The following is a 25,825-nucleotide window of genomic DNA, read 5'->3' as shown; positions in this document are numbered from 1 at the left end:
ATAGAGAACCACTGAAATAAATGGAAGGAAGAAAGTACAAACTGTGTTTGAAAAACACCGAATATGTTCAGTGCGATGAGAAATGAACTTGGAAGGGGAACAGCATCCCTCTGGAAAACAACTCAGGAATTGGCAGTCTCTCCTGACCTCTCTCTTCTCTGTGACTTTCCAAAATGCTTCTGCTTGTATCTCACCCTTGTGCTCTAAATGGCAGACACTAAATAAATGTGTGTTGAATAATGAATTAATAAGACATTCGCTGGTAAATATTTCTATGTAATATAACTCAGGCAAAATGTGCAGTGTGTTTGAAGTGAAAACTGCTTCAAAGTGATCTTCTCTGTTCCCTAATGTTTGCAAAACTCATTAATAAAAACTATGGTTTGTAAAATGCAAGATAATGGTGATAACTCACATTTTAAGGGCATCTTGGGGTGTTTAACTGATATCTTACTTTATCTCACTAATTCATGTTACTTCAGATAGAAAGAAAACCAAAGGCAGATGCACTAGTGAATCTGGAAGACCCGTATTGCCCCCAGGTTCCTGGATAGGTATGTCCATCCCTGTGTTACTTCATCAGAAACTTCCAGAAAGGCCAGAGATGGCACAGGTTGGAAACAGATCTGGTAAAAGGAGATGAAGCAAGTGGATAGTGCCTAGGAAACTTAGAAGGCTTGAGACTCCAAGCTGAAAATATTCATAGGCTCCCAAAAGGTTTAACTAAATCATCAACATCATCATCATCACATCATCATCATCATCACCATGGCTATCATTTATTGAGTAATTTCTAAGAACCAAGCATTGTGATAAATGCTTTATAAATATAATTTTATTTAATTCTCATAACTACCATATGAAGTAGGTATTACTATAACCATTTTTTAGATGGAGAAAATGGGGTCTACAGTGGTGAAGCAACTTGACCTGGTTAAACAGCAGGAGGTTATAGAAGCCAGGATTAAACCCAGGTCTGTCTGATTCCAAGCCCTATTTAGACTAACTCTCTGGATTAATGGATGATAGATTCTTCGTGCATTGTCAAAAGAGACTACCACACTTAGCAGAAACCAACAAGAAGTCAGCCACGCCCTTCCCAAAGACTAACCTCTGAGAGATGTACAACTCTGAGCCCCTGAATTTTTCCACATGTGCTGATTCTTTTGGACTTTCAGGGATAGGAAAACACAGTAGCCACGTCACAATCTAAGAATAAATAAATCTTCACCAGATCCACACACTGAATATGGAAAAAAGCAAGTTAACAAGCCACAAGTCAAAACTCCTGAAAGATGCACTTTCATGAAGACTGGGAAGGGAGAAAGAAGTGGCACCTACAGGCTTAAGTGGTGTTGAAACTGGGACATGAGTTGCGAACCAAAAGAACATGGAAGACACAGCCATCTTTTGGTTCTCCTCGAAGCATCTGCTCGACATTTGCTTTGATATAGCCACTGTTTAATAAAAACAGAGTTGTTTCTTAGTTTTTTTAAGCAAAATATCACTTATACCCTAAATCCTCTCCAGGAGATAACCTTGTAGATTCCAGTGCCCCTCCACCATTTAGCAGCTGTGTGACCCGTGACGAGCAATTGTGAGCCTGTATCACCATGGGGGCAGGTCACTTCTCTCTATGCCTCAGCCCCCTCATTTGTAAAATTGGAATAATAAAGAATAACCCCCACACATAGAGCTGATGTGAGGGTTTAATGATTTAATATGCATATAATGAATATATATATGTACGATACTGAAAGCAACGCCTGGGACATAGTAAACACCATGTAAATATTGGATGTTATTATGTGTAGAATGGCTGTGCAAATATTAACTATTTTAGTCATCATTTTCAGCATTATGCCACTTACCAGGGGTCTGCAGAAAGTCTCCTGAAGCAGGGGTCGTTGTATTTATATGCTAACCTGCCCACACCTACACACATTTTTCTGAGGTGTTCACAGGTAATTTTCTAGTATGTTCTTGCCTTCGTGCATTTGTGTGTTTTTCTTGAATATCATCATTTAATTCATTTTCTCCATCATTCTTCCATCTCACCCATGTAAGGCTAAATGACCTTGGGATCGGGGGTGAGGGGAGACACTGAAAGTGCCCAACGCTGACAGAAATGAGAAGGTTCTTTCAGTTGGGCACCGCTCTGCCAGCCAAAGTTCCTCACCTCGGGTCTCGTCAAGGACAAAAAACAGGGTCCGGATAAGCCTTTACAAATGGGGGGCTGGGGCGAGGGAGGTGTGTGGAAGAAACACACAGCAGGTCCGTCTGCCTTCCCCATCCATCTAAAAAGTACGTGTATGGAGCCTGCTACGACCAGATATTGTGCTGGGCAGGAAAAGAAAACTGGAGAAGGCAGAAGGCGGAGAAGATGCCCGTCCCCGTGGAGCTTCCGCAAAGTAACCAGCCTCCCAGAAGGCCAGCCACCCTCCTGTGCGGACAACCAGACTCGGGGCGCCGGAAGCGGGGCTGGCCAATCCGGGCCCCGCCCACTCGCCTCACGTCCGCGCAGCGCCGACCCGGCCCCTTCGGCGGCGGCTGCGCGGGCCTCGGATGCGCGGGCACGCGGGACGCCCAGCTGTCAATCACGCGCAGGTTGAGCTCAGCTAGGCTGGAGCGGCGGCGGCGGCGGCGGCGGCGGCGGTGGTGGCGGCGATGGGACCCCAGCGAGAGATCTGCGGCTAGCAGGCTGCATTTGCTCCACGGGTCAGGGGATCGCAGGGGGCAGGTAAAGCCTTGCGGAGCCCAGGGGTGAGGTTTTCTAGGCTCGATGTGTCCTTCTCCAGCTCCTCCTTTTTCTTTCCTTCCTCTCTCCACACGCACAAATATTCGTATTTTCTCTCTCTCTCTCTCACTCACATACACACACAACACCCCTAACTCGTTCACGTTTATTATATGGACACAAATCTCTACAAAACCCACGCGTATTAAAATCCAAGAACACGTACAAATTAGGAGTAGCCAACTCCATGCTTTGGCGGTTTGTGCTTTGTGTTATGTAAGAATTTGGGAGGTATACAGGGAAAACTCAGGAGTTTCTTCCCTGTGAGACAAGAAAAGTTGTAATATTAGATAAGAGTAAAAATGTATGTATTTGGAGTTTGCAAAGCTGATTTGATTTCTTTTCCAGGCTGAATTTACCCCCTCCTTGCCTTCCCCACTCCTCTGCCGTATCTAAAGACGTTTGAGGTTTTGATATGATCTCAGCACCTACTTCTTTATGTTGTTAGAAAGGGGGCTTGGGTGGGGGTCCTACCAAAGCTGATGACCTCAAAGAAAACAGAGCTGGAGTTGAACAGCTTATGTTTACTTAATTGGTTCCTGGCTCTGTAGCAGAAATGTTTTCAGCACCTTGAAGAGCTCCTTTGGCTCCAGACCAGGCCAACCTTTGGTGAAGGGCATGTGTGGAGTCAATTCCTTCACAGAAAAGGGGGAAGGCTACAGATAAAAAGAAGGGACATTTAATGAGAGAGACAGGCACAGATGAGAGACAGACAAACAGACTTGTTTTCTTTTCCTTATCCAGACCCAGAATCCTAATATAATTTGCTTCTTTGCCCAAATCTGCTCACATACCACCCACAAAATAAAATTTCAGGACAAATAAATGAGTCTTGAAGAAGGTTGGCTTGGCCATGGTACATACAGACTGAACCTGGAAAATACTGAAAACAGTTTTTCAGGGCTCAACTAGGCTTACACACCTCAAGTCTTTGAGATTCTCCTGCATATGGATGGGGAACTGTTCATCAGAAAGAATTCTTAATGCCTCTTTAAAAATATAGCCCCAGTTATTTTATTTCACATGACTACAGTAATGTAGGAAACCAATAGCTCTATAGCTGGCAATGGCTTTTTAATTAAATCTTGCATGGGCACCTGCTTTTCTTAGGCAGATGGAAAGTAAAATGATCGTGATAGGAAGAAAATGGATATAGGAGTAAAAATCAACCTAATGAGTAAATCATCCAAAGAGCCTTAGTAAGTCTAAAATGCATGTAAATGGATCAGAAAATACAATGGCTATAAGATTAATTTATTTTACACTATAATGGGACAGGCACCAAAGAGATCAAGTCTGGAGTATCTGGGAAGCAAGTTATCTTTTTCTTTACAATTTGTAAAACACAAATTGGTCAGTCTAGTTGGTATTATTGACTACATGGAATAGAATTATATCAAAATGAGAATATATTTGTATAATGTGTTATAGTTTACATAGCCCTTTTCATTTATATTGTCTCATTGACTCTATAAACTCTCATGAGAGCCCATTAAAAAGTTATAACATATGTTATACTTTTGTAAAAAAGAAAAAACTATCTTTGCTCTTGAACAGGAAGTCCTTTGTCAATGTTTTTGTCAATACTAAATGACTCTTTACAAGTTATAAAAATGACTTATGAAGTTTAGACTTTTATCTGGATCACATTCTGCAGAGATTTTTGTTCTTAAATAGGTTTGAAGAATGAGCCATTAAAAGGAGAGGTCAAAGAGCAAACAACAAGAAGAGGAAGAGGAGAATTTCAAAGGTAAGACTCAAACCTTGTCACATGTAAATTCGTAAGCACCTTCTGGTCTGCACATCGATAAAGAAGAGGTTTAAAGAGAATATGGGTTCTTTTTCTCTTCTCATTGCGGTTTTGGACTTTATTTTACCTTACTTAAAAGTACATCTCAAAGGGGCAAAGTAATAAGATAATTGCGTATCATTACCCCCTTTTTTAAAAATTATAAAAGTGGCTGCATAGCCACTGACTTAGAGGAAATAAAAACTCAGTGCAGAGCAACAATCTCTACCACTATTCCAGGACAATAAAATATCTCTGAAATGGTTCATTGGTAGAAATACATTTTCAAGTTTTAAGGTTATGCTTATATAATTCCAGAATGCCTGATTTAAATATGAAAAAACTGTTAGCAGGCTTTCATGCCTTCCTGCATCCACTCTCGAGTCTAACTGATTCTTTTAAGCGAATTGACCTTTTGGTGTAGTGTTGGATAAATGGTCTAAATCAGCTATGCGCCTATACCTTGCAGCACTGGCCCTGTGGAAAAGTGTCTCTAATGGGAACTTCACTCTCATTATCTCAGAATGATTTTACGAGAGAGAAAAGCAGTATGAAAACTTGAGTGATCTTTCAAAGAGAATAAATAGAACAGGGCCTGTGCCTGGCTTTACAACTGACTCACACATAGAGCCATGGGAAAACACTCATCCTTTTTGTGCCTCAGTTTTCTGCCTCTCTTCTCTCAAGGAGACCATGAAGACAAATACTGTAAAATCTCTGATATTCTTAAGGTTTCATGAGGCATAAAGCCTTATTTCTATTTCCATGGCTATGAACATTTTTCAAGTAAAATAAAGAGTAACTGCTTCTATTAGACTGAAATTCAAATTTCCAACAAACTGATACTGTAGTGTAGTAGTACACATATGGATCATGGTAACACATACATGGGTTTGTTTGCTGAATAGAGTAATCATTCAAGGGATTCTCAGCATTTATACTTCTTCCTGCTGCAAATACCTCATTTTGGTGCCCATTTTGTTGCACTTACTGCCTCAGAAGTGTTTCTTCTTCTAACCCAAGAGTCAACTGAGAGCAAAATATGTGCCCCACTCATCTTTGTAAGCACCGTCTCACGTAATCTGGCATATAACCAGTGGTTTAAAAACACTGAAGGAAGGGAGGAATGAAAAACCAAGCACCACTCAGGCCATCATCCACACCAACCCATCTGGAACTCTGTGCCAAGAAATTTCAAAGTGGTAAACAGGACAGAAAATGTCCCTGCCCTGGTGAAGTTTACATTTTATCATGTACAAGGTCTATCAGACCATCAAATAAACCACATAACAGAGGATCAGGTAATAACAAGTTCTATGAAGGGGAACAAATCTAGACAAGGGGATAGAGAGTGACAGAGGGCTGATATTTATCATGCTCACTGTAGAAAGCCTCTCAGAAGAGTGTGGGGGTTTGAATATCCATTTACTGTATAACTGTGCATGCGGTTGAGATAGATACCATAAACAAATAATAGAAAGAAGAAAACCATGGATGGATCCTCACTTCTCAGCACCCATAAGGCCCTTCAGGAACAGTGAAAACAATTCCCCCTTCACAGATGACCAAGTAACCAGACACCAATGCTGCCTGTGCTCCACCACGATGGCCGTGCTGGCGGTGAAGACGCAACAGGCTCCACCAGAGTGTTTATAAAATGAAAACTCACAAGGACTCACTTAAATACAATACTGGAGAATATTTTCACTCACCTCCCCCTATGCATGTACTTCCTAGGATGTTAAGTCTTTCTCTCAAGAAAGGAGCCCCTTCAGGATCCATCACTAACAGCAGCCATAGATTTAACATTACTGTTTTTGCTGCCACTACTACACCTATTGAAACACAAACAACACAATTCTCATGAAACCTTACTCATTAAATACATGCTGAGGCGAGCTGAAACGCCTTTGCACATACCTTCCCTTTCTTCTCAACCCTAGTTTATCGTATACTCATTGCCCAGCTTTTAAAGTGACTTTATGAAATGACCTCATGTATCCTCTTTATGATACTGGAGGTGTCAATCAACCAAGTAGATTCCAAATAACTGTAACATTTTCTATATTGGGACAAAAAGTTACCTATGAGGAATGTAACTCTCTGTTGAGATTTTGCCAGTGCAAAATTTCTACTCTAAAATGTTATATTTTAAAATACATGTTCTACCAAGTGATCCTCTCCTCTAACAGTGAATTCCAACAAATTATATGTTTGGAAAGATGTATGAAACCTCTAAGACCCCCCAGGGACTACTATTTTAGGCAACATACACTATACTGAAATAACTTATTGAACAAATAAACAATACACAACCATTCAGTCTACTGAATACCAAGTAACTAACCTAACTAGTAGTTTCTATACTCTTTTAAACTAAAGCTTCATGCACACTATAATAAAGCAATCTGACAATCAATCATTGAGAGCATGGGAGGAGATGGGAAATCCCTAAACCCAGGTGTTTATCGAACAAAAATAATCGACTCATTCTGTAAATTCATGGCCAAAGACTCTTGAAAAATCTATGTCTAGAAGGAATTAGAGGTTATCTGGTCCAGCCATCTTATTTTAAGGATGATGCAACCATAGCCCAGAGAGGTTACTGAGCTTACCTGAGATGTCAAAACCAGTAAGTTGCAGATCAAGAACTAGCATTAGAGCCCATTCTCTGCCCTGTGTGGTTATCACAGCGGAGGCCGTGTTCTTGTACTTTGTCTGCCTGGAGGAGAGAATAAGACTTGTTGGGATTTCTCTTCTGGAATGTATCTAACATCACTAAAAATCCATTCTGACTTAGAGTAGAGCCATCTATCACACAGGCACAAAAGCATTTGTTTTATGACATTTTCTATCTCTTTTATGATTTTACCTATATTGTGTTTAACCAAGTTGGACTACTGAGTCTCATCCTATAAAGCAGAAACATTTAACCTAGTGTGCTGGAAACAAGCAGTGCAGGGAATGACTACAATATGTCACAAGGTCCTGCTCTGCACCAAAGCTAAATCCTGAGAAATAATGATTTTAGCATCTAAGGAAGATAACTCTTACTGTTGCTATGAGGGATTGTTTTTATTCCTATCATATCTATTTTTGTCCTTTTTTCATGTTAAAGTCTTCTCCAATGCTTTATTGAAAACCTGAACATATATATTTGTATGAGTTGGTTCTGATTATGCAAATATATGATTCAATCTATACTCCTGTTTACAGTATTGTCATCTTTCATCTGCTCCCTGACTCATGATATAACCTTTAGCAGATGATTTTTCTATGCCTCAGTTTCTTCAGTGACAAAGCAGACTTAGTAATACTAACTCCATTTCCCCTTGACTGAAAGTTTACTAGAATGTCTTAAAAGAAAGTGCCTTTAAAATTATTCTACTTGGATATCACTAGTAATGTGCCCTTATTAATCATCTTCATTGTGTAAGCATTAAATAAAAGGTACTGAAGAGATCATCCTAGCATTTAAAATATGAAAACTAGGTTAACAAAAGAATTTGGTCCATTGGACATTGCGGCTCTAATCAGGCAAAGTCCCTTCTGAAATCTTGATTTTTTTATGAAATAATATCCTTCTGAAATGTTAAAAAGCAAAAAAAACAAAAAAAAAATTTCCTTCCCTGATCTCTCCTCCTGGGTGATTTCTTTAGATGGTAGCTGGACCTGAGACAGGAAGAAGTCACTAGGAGGTAGGCACTAAATGTAACATTGACCAACACTTTAAAAGATGAGGTTATCAGTCACCATCAGTTATACCTGTTTGTATCATTTTTCTAAGGTCAGGGCCATATTTTCCTGAATTTGACCACATGTTCTAACCAAAACCCACTTGTGGCTGAGGGCACACATTTACAAGATATTCTTAAGGGTTCACTTTGTGGCTATGGGACAGTGGGTCCCTGGGTTCAACTTTGACTTTAGCCCCATGATTCTATACAACCAAACTAAGTGGCCACACAGGAACACCTGCTAGAATTTTAGATTAAGTTTTTCTTGTAGGTAAACATTACTACTTGGTTTCTTGGCAAGTAACTGGAAACATTTAATATGTCTTCTTATTGCCTGGATTATAGCACAGGTCCTGAGAACCTGGGTCAGTGGGAAACTTATTCTCCTTCTATATTGTTCCTTGCTTTGTCATGTTGAGACAGGGAAAACTGTCTAGAGTTTAAAACTACGTCCACACAGGGAAAACCATCTAGAGGATAACTGAACAATCTAAAAAAGTATTTCACATTTCTAGCTACCTATTTATCTGCTTATATGGAGATCAGAAAACCAAAGAACGAACAGAATAACTGAGAATTCTCTTACTCACCAAAATTTCTGCCCTTCAGTAATTCCTTTTTTTTTTTTTTACCATGAATTATTAACCACATGCCTCTCTGTAAGGTCAAATTAGATCAGATCAAGTTGAAATTTCTATCTGAAGAAGGCAGAGTCCCAAACAACCCACCCAGAGCTTAGTTTCATTAAACAATTCTCTGCATTTTTTATTTATAGTAGACACTTAATGGAAAATAGTAAAAGGTAGGTCTACCCTCTACATTATGTTCTAGCATCCCACGTGGACAGATGTATCCACAAATAATGCCTGAAATATCTGGAGTTAGAGTCAGTGAGGTATCAATTATTGGCCAAGCCATTTGTGATAAAGCATGAAGTGTAAGCTGCTCAGCAACCTTTTAATAAAGCTTCTGTACAACTTGACAATTGTTAGAGCAAGATACATGAGATCCGAAGGCAAAATTTCAAATAGCTACGTAACACCATGTAGTTCCCACAAGAGAACATGGTTAAGCATTGAAGAGGACAGTCCAGGACAAATTCCATCTGTAGCAAGTGAGAGTGCCTTCCTAATCCTTTAACATGGAAGTGTAAAGACTACTGGTTTCTAAGAGATTAAAGATTTCTTGTCAAGACACTGAAAATCTCAGCTTCTTTGTTGCCATTTCTCATGTGCTTCCTGCTTAAATTTTTGCATCATCTAAGTGAGCTGTGCTGTTATGTCTCGTTTCATTTATGGAGAACCAGTTCTAGTCATTGAGCGTTTGGGATAATTTTGCGTTCAGTAGAGAAGAGCAGCTTGGGTAAAAAAGGCAGGTCTTTAAACGTGTCTTTTCTTGCCAGAAAAGAGCATTGTTCAAACAGGCTGACATTATTCAGCCTGGTTCTTACCTTTAATTTGCCTTTTGATCCTGAGGCCAGAGCTCATGTGGTTGATGCCTGTGGGTGCTGTCATTCCAGCTGGGAAGGATGAGTTCTTGCAGCAACGTTTGTGGGTCCAAGCAGGCACAGGCTGCTACCGAGGGCGGGTACCAGCGCTATGGAGTCCGGTCCTACCTGCACCAGTTTTATGAGGACTGTACCACCTCGATCTGGGAGTATGAGGATGATTTCCAGATCCAGAGATCACCTAACAGGTGGAGCTCAGTATTCTGGAAGGTAAGTAAAGAGCATGTGTTTAACTCAGGAAGTGGAGAGGTCATTTGATACAGGAAATAATTCAGCTATAGAGAACTGAGAAGTCTGGGACTCTGTGTGTGCCTCCCTCTCAGTGACACTAAGTGCAGTTTTCTTCCTTAGGAAAGGAGACTATAACCCTTGGGCTGAAGAAAGCCTCTACACACAGCACAATTGTTGATTTGCAGGTTAAACATAAATAGATATAATTGCCACCGTTAATTATTATTTTTGCTATTGTTATTAATGTGCCACTAAATTCACCAACTATGACAGCCGTCCAAAGGCAAAACATACTTTAAGCCTCCCTTAAGGTTTGGTAAGTATCATTTGACAAATTACAATAATTATTAAAAGAAATAGTTGGATACTAGAGAGACTTAATACTGAGACATAATACAGTGGTCAGTCTGCCAGCTCTGCCTCTCCTGGATATGTGCTCATGAGGCTTTATGAGCTTCAGCTTCCTCAAGTGCAAGGAGCCTCACTAGACAATAAGTTCAGTCATTCAGCATATAATTAGTGAGCACCTACTCTGTGCCAAGAAGTTGCAAAGTACCAGAAATTAAAGTGGTAAATGGGAGAAGAAAAAGTCCCTGCCCTCAAGGAACTTACAATCTATCGTGGGAAACAGACCATAAACAAATAAACCACACAACAGAATGGTAGTGGCAAGTGCTATGAAGAGAAATAAATCAGAATAAGAGGATAGGGAAGGATGGAGAACTGGTATTTAGTTATGCTGATCACAGAAAGCCTTTCAGAGGAGACGACCTTTGAGCAAATACCAGGGAGTATACCATAAAATTACCTGGCTGAAGGTCACTGTAGGCTGGGAAAACAGCAAGTCCAAAAGCTCTGAAATGGGAACACTGGTGTGTTTGAAAAATAGCAAGAGGTCCAATCTGGTTGGAGAGGAATGAGAGAGGGGAAAGAACAGGTGATGGATTCAGAAAAATAACAGGGCACAGATGATTTGTATGGAGGCTTGTAGGTGACAGTGAGGACTTTGGCTTTTACCTTGAGATCCATGGGAAGCCACCTGAACATTTCAAGCAGATGAGTGACATGACCCGACCAGTATTTTAACAAGATCATTCTTGCTACAGTACGGAAAATAAATTACAGGAAGGCAAGGATAGAAGCAGCTAGATTATTTAAGAGGCTGTTAAAGTATCCAGGCAAGAATAATCGTGGCTTAGATTACGGTGGTGTTAATGGAGATGGCGAGAAGTAGTCAGATTTAGCATAAAGTTTGAAGGCCAAGCTGTCAGGACATGTTGGCAAATTAGAAACGAAAGAAAGAAGAGTCAAGCATGACTTAGAGACTTGCAGCCTGAGTTCTTTAGTGGATGATGTTATAATTCACTGGGACGGAGAACACCAGGAGGACAGTGGGATGGCTGGGGAGTCAAGAGTTTGATTTTGGCATTGCTACACTGGAGTTGCCTATTAAACATGCGAGTGGAGATCTCTAGTAGCAATTTAAATATACCAATCTTCAGCTCATGAATTGGGAGTCGCAGATATATACAGTGTATATAAGGTACCAGACTAGATAAGATCACCTAGGAAGAGAGTATAGACATAAGAGAGAAGAGGGCATCGGATGTTCCAACATTTAGAAATCAAGAAAAGGACAAGGATGTAGGAAGGGCTACTGAGAAGGCACAGCTTTAGATGATGCCTCGGATTCCCTCCAGGTTTAATATTCTGTGTTTTGGAGGTTTCTGATCATCCCCAACTTTCTCCCAAAAGATCCCAGAAACTTTGACATTGATACTGACATACATTTACAATGTACTGGCAATAGAGTTTAACAAGAGGCAATGTAACATAGTGATGATTATGAGCACGGACTCTGTCCTCAGATTACATGGGTTCAAATCTCAGCTCTGGAACTTTGGGCAATTTAATTGACCTTAAATGAGCCTCTAACAGTGATACTTATAGTACCTACCACATAAGTTGTGAGAATTAAATAAGATAATAGATGCAAAGAGCTAAGAACAATGTCTGGTAGGCACTCAATAAGCACTTAATATATTAGCTCCTAGTACCAGATGTCATATGGAACACTGAGTTCTGAAATAGAAATAAAACTGGAAATCTAGTTAATAAATAAAATATTGGTAATATAGTTGTTACTATGGATTACCCAAGACCTGTGTTGATTCAAAATCTTACTAGTGTCAGGCACTCTGTATTAGAATTGGTCAAGCCAGCCTTCTTATTCTGTACAAGTGTCACCTCTGATGACTCCGTACTGGCCTGGACCAATGAAATACACAGCCAAGCTTGGCACATCTTGTATTTACCCCGGTAAGTGGGTGGTTGCTTCTCTGTATGTCAAAAAAACAAATATTTGCCTCACAGGTCTATTGTGCCAAGAGCCTAAAATGCCACTGACATACAGAATATTGCAAATGCTAGTGGTTCCAAAGCACTAGTGGTGATATGAGTTGTGAAGCTATCAATCCATCAAATAATACATGGGTACGGATTTACAATAAAGAACTCTCAGTAAATTACCAAGCCTAGAATTCAGATTTCAGTATTTTCTCTCTTCTGTTTTACGCAAACAAGATCCAAAAGTATTTGTTCCCTGTTGTGCTGGACCTACTTAAGAGAATAAAACCGGGCAAAAGTCCATGGCCTCATAGAGATTATATTCCAGCAAAATCCAAATCTTAGACTCACATCCTAACCATAAAACACTAGACTGGGCACTCAGAAGCCTACAGTCAACCTGAAAAAGCAAAGAATTCATTGTCTTAGAGACCTCACCTCTACCAAGGGAATAAACCAATCATTCTTGGGTTTCCTCCTAGGGAATATAAGGGAACTCATGCCAGCGAGTGTATGAAGTGCTTTGAATCAACACAGAGAAAAGCACTGATTATGCACGTGTTTCTATTATGATACTTTTTTATGTTCTTTCTTTCATTTCAATCTGCATCCTGTAAGTGGTTCAAGATGTGGGCTCCCCCTTCCCCCTCTTCCACTATAGCACCGCTGAGGCCACACGGCTCTCTCACTGGGGGCCACGCTCACAGAGCCTCAGGAGGACTCTGCCGCTGAGCCAGCTCCTTAGCAGTGGGCAGCAAGGAAGGGCTTAATGAGAACAGGGATTGGAATCAAATGGGCCTGAGCTAGAAACTTTGCTCTACCACATGGACCGATGTAACCTCGCTCTCACAATGCTGTTCTTTCTACACGTTTATATGTCCCCTGTGCACAAGCCTCTGTGGTGGGCTCCGGGACTCAGTTGTGAACACAACACTGTTCTTCACCTGACAGAGTTCACAGTCAAATAAGGAAGGTAGATGTGTACAGAGATTGTTACAATCCACCATGCCAGTTGTTGCAGTACTTACTGGACAGACCTGATGCAGCCTGGGGAGGAAGTGACTCCACAGAAGAGTTCACGGGAACAGAAAAGCACTATAGAAAGAAGAGCATCACAGAAGCTGCGTCATGAGAGAAGATGGCATGCTCAGGAGATGCCAACAGTTCACTGTGGCTGGGGTAAGAGTTAGGGGTGGAGGACAAAGGCCAAGAGATGAACACGGTAATGTATACAAGAGCCAGATCACAGAGACTCAGCAAGGCTGTGAAGTAGAAATTTCTCCAGAACCTTCCTGCTTGATTGAGTACAGTGAGAAGGTAAGATAATAAAGCTAGGCTTTCTTGGGAAGGTTGTCTCACAATCAGGTGTAAACAGCCCCTACACACACACACACACACACACACACACACACACACACAGTATTATACACATTCTCTGTGCCTCACAGCTTCTGCATTACTGCATGGTGGCCTCTGCCACTGCTAATTTACCTGCAACTGCTGCCATTTGCAAAAATCTATGTGACACGGTCCCACCTACCCCCTGCCACCCACTGCCTCTGCCCAAGGACCTAACAGGCTGTGGTGGAATTTTTCTTTCTCATCCTTGCACTTGACCTTGACTAAGACTGCTGCTACTTGATTGTGCAGCAGATAGCTGAAGTACTGCAGGTAATGAACTAATGGGAGCAGTTTTCTTACCCCAATCATTCTTTCCTCACCCCAGTATCCTCCTCCTCCTTACTTTTCCCTCAACCAATATTAGAAATCTCCCAAAGGGTGTTAAATAGCAACGGGCAGGTACAAGGCAAGACCTCTTCCTCCACAGACTTACTAAAAGTGAAAATGATGCTGGTACCTGTCCTTTCTCTCAAGACCCTCCTCCTACCTGTCCCAATCTCTCCAGTTTCCCCCTTAAGCTAAGTCAGAGTTTAAACTTACATCTTGGATTTCTCTTCAAAGTCTTGCTGGATATTAAGGAGATGGTTGTATTCTAGAAATGAATAAGGAAGTCCCTTAAGAGGAGAAACCATGTGGTATTATTTAAAAAAAAAAAAAATTTCTCAGATGACTCTTGAAAAATGGACAAAGGATGAGACTAGCCATGGAGACCATCAGAATGCTGTTGCAATGATCTGGGCAAGAGTTAATAATGCTCTGTTACCATTAGAGTAGCTGTAGTGATGGAGAGACAAGATTCAAGAGAATTCTATGAGACAGAATCAATAAGATTTAATTATCCATTGACTACGAATGTGAGGAAGGACTCAGTGAATGGGCAGGTGGCAGGAATGCAGAAAAACTGGGAAGGAAAGAAGAAAGGAACACCATTTTGAATATTTGGGTTTTGCAGAGCCTTTGGGACATTTTTGTGTAGATCCTCCCACTGGCTGTCATAAATGTGGGGCTACAGCCCAGGAGAGAAATCTAGGCTGGAGTTGGACATTTGGAAGTCACTGGTATATAGGTGGGAGTTGAAACTGCGGCCACAAATTAAACCGTAGAGCGAACATATTGAGTAAGAGATGTGAGTCAGGGCTGGAACCCTGGGGGACACCAATAATTTAAGAGTGTCTGGCAAAGCAGGTTAAGAGTGAGTTGTAAAAGACAGAAGCAGAAGAGAGTTGTGTCAGGGATAACCATTGGTGAGGGTTTTAAGAAAGCCTAAGTACTTAAAATCAATGACTGCAGAATATGCAAATGAAGAAAAGAAAAATTGGATTAGACAATTAGGAGGTCATCAGTGACCTCAGAGAGAGGGGTTTCAGTGAAATGGTGGAGGACTAGGCTTGGCTACCAAGGGTAGGAATGAGTTCAAGCAGTAGCTAGTGGGGGACACAGGGCTCTAGAATAGGTTTTGAAGATGGAAGCGACTGAATGTGCTGACAGGCTGGAGGGACAGAGCCTCTGTAAGGCAGCGGAGCCAATGTGGGATCCTGCTACCCAGGTGAAGGAGGGCTGTGGAGACTGTACCAGGTGACACGTATGTGGAAGGACCTGATCCCAGCCCGGCACTGGTCATTGCTTTGCAAAGCTCAGTGTCCCTACAAGCAGGTCAGGCAAGAGGGTCAGGACAGACGAGTTAGAATCTGCCATCACTCTGGCAGGTGACAGCACTCTGAGCTCAGGTCCTGCTAAGGAGCGGTGGGCAGCAGCCCTCAGGGCTGATGGAGAAGAAGAAAAGCCAGTCTTCACTCTTGCTGCACTTCTTCTGAATTTTACCTCTAACCCAGAAGGCTTCTTTCCCATTTAGCTCCATCCAGCAATCTCCCCCCACACGCCGCTCTTCCCTGCCATGCTGGTTCTTGCTTCCACCAGTCATTACCGCCTCCTCTCTGCCAGAACAGCTGCGTTGCTCCTGCTGCCAGCTCCGCTTATTGGAGTGAACTGCATTTTCAGATCTCATCAGCTCACAGACAGACCACGAAGGGGATGCTGGTCAAAACAACAGCAGCTTCTGGCTTGTGGCCCCCAACAGCAGAATTTCTGGAATCCAAGCTCTCCCCCCTGTCCAATCCTCCTTTCCAACAGCAGGGACTGGGTTTTCACCCATCCTTCACACAGTCAAGAGAGTCATCAGAAGTCACAGCACAAAAACTGCTCTTGCTGCTGTCTTTAAAGTTTTCTTTTCATCACCTGGAGAGGCCCTTCTCTCTCCCTATTGGATGTTGATCTAACATCCCACACCACCAGGCTACTCTGGGAAGCCCCTCACCCAGCAGCACTGCAACTCTTTGCATGGCTCCAAACAGAGCTGGTTTGCTCTCTTAGAACCTTTAAAAAACCTCTGTGTTGCATTTCTTAAACTATTTAATAGAACCCCTTTTCTCTTAGACCTGGGACCACTTCAACTTAGAGCTGTGTCCAGAGACAAAGTTTATGATACCATATGGCATCACTCCCAAAATTTTTATTCCATTCAGTACTCCAAGATGGTACCAGGATTAAGCTGATATATCCCAGCATCCCTCCTCACCACTACTACACTCTCAGGGAAGTATTCCCAGCATTTTCCCTTCATGCCTACCATCCCACGCTCCCCCTGACATGTTTGAACAGGTTTGGAGTCCCTCTCTGGGCACATCTTTTGGAGATCCTCATTAGACTTGCATTGATGGCACCCTCAGAATCCTGGGCATTACGTACTATTCATTACGTCATGCTCCCCTCCACAGATGGCGGGCCTCTCTCTGATCCTCTGATTTAACAGGGAAAAGGGAGAAGGCTTGGGGAGGCCAGCCACTTTCCAGTTCTTGAAATAAGCAGGAGTTCTGCCATCTGCAAGGCAGGGTTTGCCTTTTAGCTTCTGAGTGATATTCCAAGAGTGGATTTTAATCTATAAAGCACTGCTCAACTGAGGAACAGACTGCTCTGAGAATCAGTCACCTGGCTCCGGATTCAGCAGTCTGGTGGTTTAAGTTGGTCAGTCAGGAATATATATTGGACACAGGCTGAACTGACTGCCGTGGAGAGAAAGACAGAAATAGAACATGGAGCACCCTGGCCTCCCTTGCTCTTAAGAACCTTAGAAACGAAGATGGATACATTTTTGCTGCCCTCAATTTTTGAGAATCTGTACCAGTTCTTGAGGAGGGAGGTAACTTAGTGACACATGAAGCATGTCACCATGGATATTTAAGTTAATTTAGTTTGTGCATTCAGAATATTCCAACATGAGTCATCTTTTAAATATTATAAATAATGGTTAGTCTTTGAAAGTGAACTTGACACCATTCTTCAAAAAATGTAGAAAGCCATCCAAAGTGTGATATTTTACAACCCAATTTTTTCTGCAGTACTTATATCTTATGTACAATAGTTTTTTTTTTTTTCAGAAGACATTACACTGACTCTTTTTGTTGGTTTTTCAGTTTCTTTACACTATTACATAATGGAAATTTGTTCGTATATGGTGACTAAAACTTTATTGTAATTTTTTAAAAATTATACAAGTAATGTACAAAATAGTAATTGGTGAAGTATCATGGGAGAATGAAAGTGGGGAGTGGGGCTTAGAAGTCATGCAGACCTGGGTTAGAGACCACGTGCTTAAAGAGTGGACTTTGAACTATGTTTCTTCAACCCAATAAACCTCAGTTTCTTATAGGTGAAATGGGGATAAAAATATCTACATCTCATAAGATGGTGGTGAGGATTAAGTGAAAAGCGCAGTGCCTAGGTCATAATCGATGCTCAATAATACCAGGTCTCTTCCCCCTTTGTTAGAGTGATGGATTTGCGAATGTTTTCTATTATCCGAACCTTCTACTAAAGAAGTATCTAATAAAGTGTATTACCCTGAAACATAGTAAATAAGTTAGATAAATATACTTTAGATGTTCAAGATTAAATGCTGTTATACATTTGGTTATTTTTCCAACCTTGTTATTTTAACTAAAAGCAATTAGGAACAGGAGGAAATGAAAAATGTGTTTAAAAAATAAGCTGTATTAGTTGTTCTTTATCCCAAGTACTGACTGACTGTTGCAATGCTCTTGCCAATGTAGCATAATTTTACAAGAGGCACATTTTCAAATAATAATAATAATATCTACTTATTACAATGTATGACTTAGGCAGGCACAGAGCTGAGTGCTCTCATGCATGGTCTCGTTTTGTCCTCACAGCTTTATGAGGTAGGTACTATTATCATTTATCATTTTATAAATGGGAAAATTAACGAGAGTATTTAAGTAACTTTCCTTCTATGATTCAAGTACTAGTTGGCAGTGCTAGAATCCAAGCCTGAGTCTGTTAATTCCAAACCTCTGAGCTTAAACCACCAAATGGTATATTACTTTCCATTTTCAGTGGGTTACATTTTATTAGAACTTGAGCTAATGCAGTTTCAGCTCCATCTGCTGCTCTTAACATTTCTCAACATCTGCACAAGTAAAGCCCAAACAGCTATATGTTAGAAGAGAAAGAGCACTGGCGTGCAGGTCAGATCTGTGGCTTCTAGCCCATCCTCTGCTACTTGCCAGTTGTCTATCTTTGGGGCAGTGACCTACCCTCCACGAGGCTACATTTTCTTGCCTATAAACTGGTAATGATGGTTCCTTCTTCACTTGCTTGGGGAAGGGGTGAGTAGTTACACAGATTGTCGATGGCCACCTGCCGAAATCACCTCTATGTTGAACAAGTTGAGTATATTACTCATCACAGTGAGAGAGAATGACACCATAGGGGCTCCTGGGCATTTCAGTAAGAGAGTGTAAGAAAGGATGTATTATAGGATGTGGGCTTTAGTTGGGTGACTTGGGGTTGCAGGGGTTTGGGAAGTCTACAGGAGCCAGAGTTCACTCTGGATTATCAGGAATAATCCTATGATTGGGTAACTTAATAAATCTTATCTATACAGAGGGCAGACTAGAGTGAGACTAAGACTGTAACTGTAAAGAAGCAGCAGTCATTTATATTGCGTGGGGTGGGAGGTGCACAGAATCTTGTGGTTTGCACAATGACCTTGTTTTGTCTGCGCTTAGACAAAATTATGAAGTGGTCTTGGTTTGTCACACTTCATCATGGGTGCAGAATGAGCCTGTCTGATGTTGAGGTTCTCCACGATTGATTGTGCCCACAAAACAACATGCTATCAATGGGGGCCCCAGGCCAGCTTCTAAGAACATCAAAGCCTAGTGGATAGAGTAAGGCCAGCTCCTAGGTATCCGGGCTGCTTTTCTCTTGCTCAAGACCAAACAAGACAACATAAGCCTAAGGGGGCTCTGTTGATTGCAAAGCATTGGACAAACGGGAAGGTCAAAGGAAAAATCAAGGCAGTGCTGCAGTTCCGGGTTGGCATCAAAATCAGAAAAGTCCTCCTTCACTTTCTTTTTTAACTACAAAATTATGCAGGCTTCTCATACAAATTAGAGGTGACTGGGGAAAGTCTCTTCTCTCAGAAAACAAGGTCAGTCCTGCCCTGGAGACCTGAAGTACCAGGTTTACTCTGTCTTATTTCATTGTGTCTTTCGCTAGGTTGGACTCATCTCGGGCACAGTCTTCGTGATTCTCGGATTGACTGTCCTGGCAGTGGGCTTTCTTGTGCCCCCCAAAATCGAAGCCTTTGGTGAGGCCAATTTCGTGATGGTGGACACACACGCTGTCCAGTTTAACGGAGCCCTTGACATGTGCAAGCTGGCGGGCGCCGTGCTCTTCTGCATCGGGGGCACATCCATGGCAGGGTGCCTGCTGATGTCGGTGTTCGCAAAAAGCTACTCCAAAGAAGAGAAATTCCTTCAGCAAAAGTTTAAAGAGCGAATCGCAGACATCAAGGCCCACACCCAGCCCATTACAAGAGCTCCAGGCCCGGGAGAAACAAAGATACCAGTCACTTTGTCCAGGGTTCAAAATGTCCAGCCCATAGCAGCAACCTGAAACGTTTTCCAGCCCGGTCCTCCCCTCTGTAATTTACTCCCAGTGTTACAAGGGAGGAGGCCAGTTTGGGAAATAAGGATTTGGCATTGACCTGCCCCAGGGCTGTGCTGGGCTGTGCGCAGTGTGGTGTGTGAGCTCACACTCATTCCGTTCAGTGGCCCTGGGGACCGTTGATGCCATGGGTCAGCCTAGGCACATGCACCCGGCTGCTTAAAGAGGTGCTGCTGGGTGCCCACCAGGAGCTCTCTGGAACTCCCCTCTCATATAGTGTGACTTTGTGTCATTTTCTGTGTTCTTGGAAAGCGCTGAACAGTTTAGACCAGCCTACCAATGGCTGACGTGGTCCGTTTTACTTTCTAGTATTGGTTTTTCTAATCTTTCCTGTGTGGTGCTGCCTTCCATTCCTGTCTCACTACATGTAAGATATTGTCATGTGTTCACAGAAAAATCAAGTTCCCTGATTTTGACCCAAACTTTGGTCTTTTAACTCTAACTTAACATGAGGTTCTTGAAATCAGACACAAACGTATCAGAATTCTCCATAAGTCTTTTTTTGTTTTCTCTATTTTTTTCCCACTTAAAGAGCTCAAATTGCCAACTTTAGAATCTTGGGAAAGAAATTAATATTAGGAGAATCTATTTATGCAGTGTACAAAGGCACTGAATTAGAAGCCAAGAAATTTGAGTTCCTATTACTAACTTAGCTGTGTGATCTTGGGGAAAGCACTTAACCTCCCAGGCCTCAGTTTCCCCACCTGTAGAACGGGCATCCTGGTCTGTGATGTCTGAGATTCCGTTTTTGCCGTGCGTCATTATGTGTCCACGACCAAGGATGTTTACAGTGTTCTTGTGGCTCTCACCACAGTGGGATTCTTCCAGACCTGGACTCCCAGAAAGTCACCAAATCAGCAGCCTCCATGCCACCTACTTCTAAATATTCAACTCCAGCAGTTTATACAATGCAGTCATATTTTTATAGAAACAAAAGTAAGCCATCCTCCAATAAGAAACCCCTGAGTAGATATTAACCTTAAAGAGGGTTTTCTTTCTCAAAGAAGACATTTTCCTCTCCAGTAAAATGTTCATCTCATCCCTTTACACTTTTATTTAATCTGTGGATTTAAACTAGCCTGAGGGAAATGGAACACATGACCTTGGTATCCTCTCAGAATCTGTGCCACCTTCAAAGTCTGTCTTTTTTTTTTTCCCCCCCTTTCCTTCACTGGATAAATAAAATATGTGAACAAGCAGAACTTGAATTGCATGGTCATTCATTTGGTGTGGCTGTTTTCTCTCCAACATGTAATTTTCCATTCTGAGGCTGAGTGAGTTCTGCTGGCCCCCTGGCGAAATGGAAGAATAAATGAAGCAATTAGTGCTTTTGTGCACATGGTTTGTTTTTCATCGTCCAGCATAAAACACGGGGCAAATCCGCATCCTTAACAAGGATCATTAGCTAGGTTTGGGAGAAATTGTTCAAGTTTCCTCAGGTTCTTACCTTCCTGTGGCAATGCCATTTTACTTTTGTTCTTTGAAGCCTTATTCAAGTCCCCAGGCACCTGTTCAAGGCAACATCGTGAGGCTTTCCATGTTGGCTTGTATTGTGTACCAAGAAATCTTTGAGGATAAGACGACTTTTAAAAGCCTCCAGAATGAAAAATGACTGTAGGGCTTGGGAATTTTTAGGTGCAGGCATGACAGCAGCCATAAAAAAATCAGCTCTGTGCCTCAGACAAAGGCCTCAAAGGAACAGAGATGGAGGAAGTAGGAGCTGAGTCTGAAAGAGGGATTCAGCATGCCCTGTCTTTCCTGTCCAGCCTAAGCTTTGTGGAAACAGGTACTTGTAAGGACCCTCCCAGTCTGTGGAGCAGGGATTGAGGGATATTGGAGGAAAGCAGAGGAAGGAGGCTGAATGGTATTAGGAAATACAGCTTGATCTTTGGAAAGAGTACAGGCCTGTGTAATCAGAGGGTGGGGAGCAGCCAACTAAAGACTTCACAAAGCCATTTTCAGGCCTGTTTGGGCAGATGTCAGGGGTATGGCAAACTGCAACAGTCCCAGAGCCTTGGTCTCAGCCTGCTTGCTGGCACTGAACCAATCCATCCCTTCAGTACTGAAACTTCTAAAGCAAAGTAAAACCACACCCCTATAGTTGGGGAAAGAGGTGGACAGAAGATGCTGGGACTGCAACAGAAGAAACTCAGAAATGAGTTCTGGCCTAGAGATCACGTAAGCTGAGGCACATGCAGTCAGTAAAACCTCAAATGATGTAGGACCAACCCAGGCAGAAAACCCCACACCCACCCCACATCAGCTCTGATCTAGCAACCTCCATTTGCTCAGGCACTTCCAGTGACTGAAGCCCTCCTTCCTCACAGGACAAGCCACTACATCTTCTGATGGCTCTAGATGGTTAGAAAGCTTATCTTCACATCTTCCCAAAATCTGCTTTCTCACCCTTCCACGTCTTGGGCCAAATTCTCGAATTCAAGGTTACCTCCAAGCCTAACCCCTCTTACAAAGGACCACCTAACCCCCAGTCCATCACCACCACCCCAGGCTACGAACGTTTCCATTCACTTATTTTCAATCCTGTCACCTCTTTGATTATCTTCTTCAGGGAGACATTTCTATAAAATCTCAATGTTCCCCGTTTGTCCATGTGAAACTGAGCAGGACCCTGTGGGGCTGCTGGACACAAGAGCCTTCCTGTGTCCCCTTCCCTGAGTTCCAAAGGGCAGTTTCAAACAGCTGTAATCAGGGAAAGGAGGAAATGTAGAGATAAGGGAGGAACATTCAAAAAACAATAGCATAGCCTTGGGGGCAGGGTCCTGGTTCCCCCTCAAGGGATACACATCACAACATCTTAGAACTGTTTTGCAGATACTGAAGCCCCCACCAGGTGGGAGAAGTTAACGGTATGCCACCCACTAGCAGGTAGACCCCAGACCAGTTGGAACCAGAAGGTTGATGATGCTGACTCCCACTTACCTCACCACCAACCAGTCAGAAGAATATCCATGAGCTGATCACACCCCTCTTTGAACCCTTGCCATAAAACTTCTCACTACCCCTTCCAAGTTGGGACACACAGTTTTGAGAGCATTATTAGCCCACTGTGGCCCCCTTTGCCTGGCACAGCAATAAAGCTATTCATTTCCACCTCACCCAAAACTGAGATTTAATTCAGTGTCAGGGTACAGAGGCCGGATTCAGCTTCACATGCCACCTATTAAATGGAGTCCCTAGAAATTTTCAATTTGACATAGGTTGTAGATTCCCTGATTTCATTAATTGTCTTGCTTACTATGTACACAGTACCTCAAGCCAGAAAACTGACTGTGTAAGCAGCAACTCCGTGTGCTTCCAAGGCCTCCTGTCATCTGGTCCAGCTCCTTTCTAGTTTTATTCTGACACATGTCCTGGAACCCTGCATCCTACTTGTACTCAACCACTCTCCTCTCTAAATGTGCCTGCACTTTCATGCCACTGCGCCTTCACTCACCATGCTTATTTTACCAGCAATAACCATCTGCCCATTCTCTGCCTGTTGAACTCTTCATTCAAGGCCACGTCAAGATACGACAGCAATAAAGGGAAGAACTAATATGTACTGAACGGGAAGCACCACTGAAGCATTTTGTGTATAGTAATTCATTCAACCCTCACATCAGGGGAAACACTGACTGAAACGGCCCGCCCTGGCCAGGCAAAGACAGTAACAATATGCATGAGTTATTTTATGACAGGAGATCCTGGTAAAGAACATGGAACAAGCCACCATCAAGCGGAAGAATACGGGAAAGGTCAAAAGGAGAGAGGAGACACCAGTCCACATGTCCTACCAACCTCCCAGAATCCTCCTTGCTGGAATCCATCTTCGCTGTGCGGTTCCGCTCGCCACCCGAAAGGACTCTGAGTCAGAATGATTGGCCAGAGACAACCCGGAAACTAATCCCATCACCATAAAACCTGAGACTGCGAGCCACGTGGCAGAGCAGTCCTCCTGGGTTCCCTTACCCTCCTGCTCTCCATCTGGCTGCCCCTTCCCAATAAAGTCTCTTGCTTTTCAGCACGTGTGTCTCCTCAGACAATTCATAACCAAGTGTTAGACAAGAGCCCACTCTCGGGCCCTGGAAGGGGTCCCCCTTCCTGCAACACTCACAAAAACCCTATGAGGTTGGGGCTATTATCATATGCCCATTATACAGGGGAAAAAACAGGCAAAGAGAGGATAACTTGTCCAAGGAGAACTAGTAAGTGACAGAAGCAGGATTCAAATCTAGGCAGCCTGGCTCCAGATCTTTCATCCAATATTCTCTTCTGCCTCTAGAAAGTCACCTTCTGTCTGCAGCTCTCGCTCTCGCGCTCGCTCGCGCTCTCTCTCTCGCGCTCGCTCGCGCTCTCTCTCTCTCTCTCTCTCTCTCTCTCTGGCTCTCATTCTCTCTCTCTCTCTTACTCTCTCCATGGTTCAGACTTAATGTCTCTTCCTCAAGTGCCAGCATGTTGTACAAACATATTCTATTGCACTTATTATAGTGATTTGTTTCCATATCTGTTTCTTCCATTAGAAGCTAGACTATTAGCTGCTTGGGTACAGGGAGTGTATCTTAATGAGTGGTGAACCCTCAGAAATGAATATATAAAAAGCTATGTGCTATTATATGGTCATTTAAAACAATTATTGCATTTTTACTTAGAGCCATGCTGGCACTACAGAAAACAAAGAGATGATTAACAGGAACACTAAAGTTTTTTCATATCTAACGTGTGTGTGTGTGTGTGTGTGTGTGTGTGTGTGTGTGTGTGTGTAGGGGTAAAAAAATGGATTTTTGGAGAGGACTAAAGACTGAGAGTATAGATTTGGGTACCCCTGAGCAAAGCTCTCCTCAATCTAACATTTGGGGTGGGGGGAGCCTGGTCTAATGGCTAGCTGGCCATTACTATACATAAAAGCAAAATTCTCCAGCCAAGCAGCCCTGCTCTGGGGCGCAGAGCTACCAGCTGTACTTCCCAGTCCTGGAAGAAACTGATGGAAGAGATAGACCTGCCTAGTCATGAGCAAAGTAAGTTGTCTCCAGCAGTCCTAAATAAACAACCAGATCTTCATCCTTAAATATGAAAGTAAAATCAGAATCATCAGACATCTGAGGGAAAACCAGCACCTTGAAAGAGTATATACGTATCATAGACTTCATAGGAAACATAAGTATTTCAGAAATCACAGGAGAACTCTAAAAAAAAATCCAATTAGTCTTCAGGAAGAAATTGCATCTGTAAGATAAAAATAGAATACTATGAAAGGGAACATCATATAGTTTTAAAATAACTAATGAATAAAAGAATAAGTTGAAGAAGTTTTTCAGAACGTAAAATCTCCCTCACCCATTTAAAATTTTTTTTAAAAAATGAGACAAAAGGTAAAAGACATAGAAACTTAATCAAAGAGAAAAATATAGGAAAAAAGATTAGAAGTTTTAAATGAATTAACAGCAGAAAATTTCTCAAGGCTATAGAATACAAAAATCTTCAGATTGGAAGTACCTGCTGAAGATTCAGCAATGTGAACGGTTAAAAAAGGTCCCATGTTTTTGTGAAATTTTAGGACAGAAAAGATAAAAAGGATCCAGGAAGCTTCCAGAGAAAACAACCAACATCTATAAAAAAATAAAACTCAGACTGGGAAAAGAGAAGGGCTGTGATTTCATGCAACAGATGGTAAGGTAACTTTTAGTCTATGGAAAATACATTTACTCTTATCAACAAGGGGGAAAAAAAGCAATCGAAACTCCAAAAGGAAAATTCAGAAATTTACAAAGCCAAAATAATGCAAACTGTTTACATGTTTTCAACTTTCAGAATCAAACTATAGACAAAAGTCTAAATTATGATTATGAAACTGACTGCATATGTGATAAATCTAATAATGTTAGAATAAAGGTAAAGCTAGCAAAAATCTGTAAGCAGAAGGGAAAAGATAATAGGAGATAATGGTAGGAATACTAATGTCCTCACCTAATCTAGTGAGAAGTCAAGACTAG

General features: G+C 42.1%; 1 protein-coding gene across 1 annotated transcript; it reads left to right on the top strand.

Moving 5' to 3' along the window:
* Positions 1-2,634: 2,634 nt before the first annotated feature.
* On the top strand, positions 2,635-21,030 carry NRSN1 (neurensin 1). Its single transcript, XM_007197142.3, has 4 exons — positions 2,635-2,740; positions 4,475-4,547; positions 9,843-10,040; positions 19,386-21,030. The coding sequence occupies exons 3-4, from the start codon at positions 9,852-9,854 to the stop codon at positions 19,782-19,784; spliced, it is 588 nt and encodes a 195-aa protein (XP_007197204.1). The 5' UTR covers positions 2,635-2,740; positions 4,475-4,547; positions 9,843-9,851; the 3' UTR covers positions 19,785-21,030.
* Positions 21,031-25,825: the final 4,795 nt, after the last annotated feature.

This window comes from Balaenoptera acutorostrata, chromosome 10, assembly GCF_949987535.1.
Source record: "Balaenoptera acutorostrata chromosome 10, mBalAcu1.1, whole genome shotgun sequence".
NCBI lineage: Eukaryota > Metazoa > Chordata > Mammalia > Artiodactyla > Balaenopteridae > Balaenoptera > Balaenoptera acutorostrata.
The sequence above is the reverse complement of the archived record's forward strand: the minus strand, read 5'-3'. Positions and strand labels throughout refer to the sequence as shown.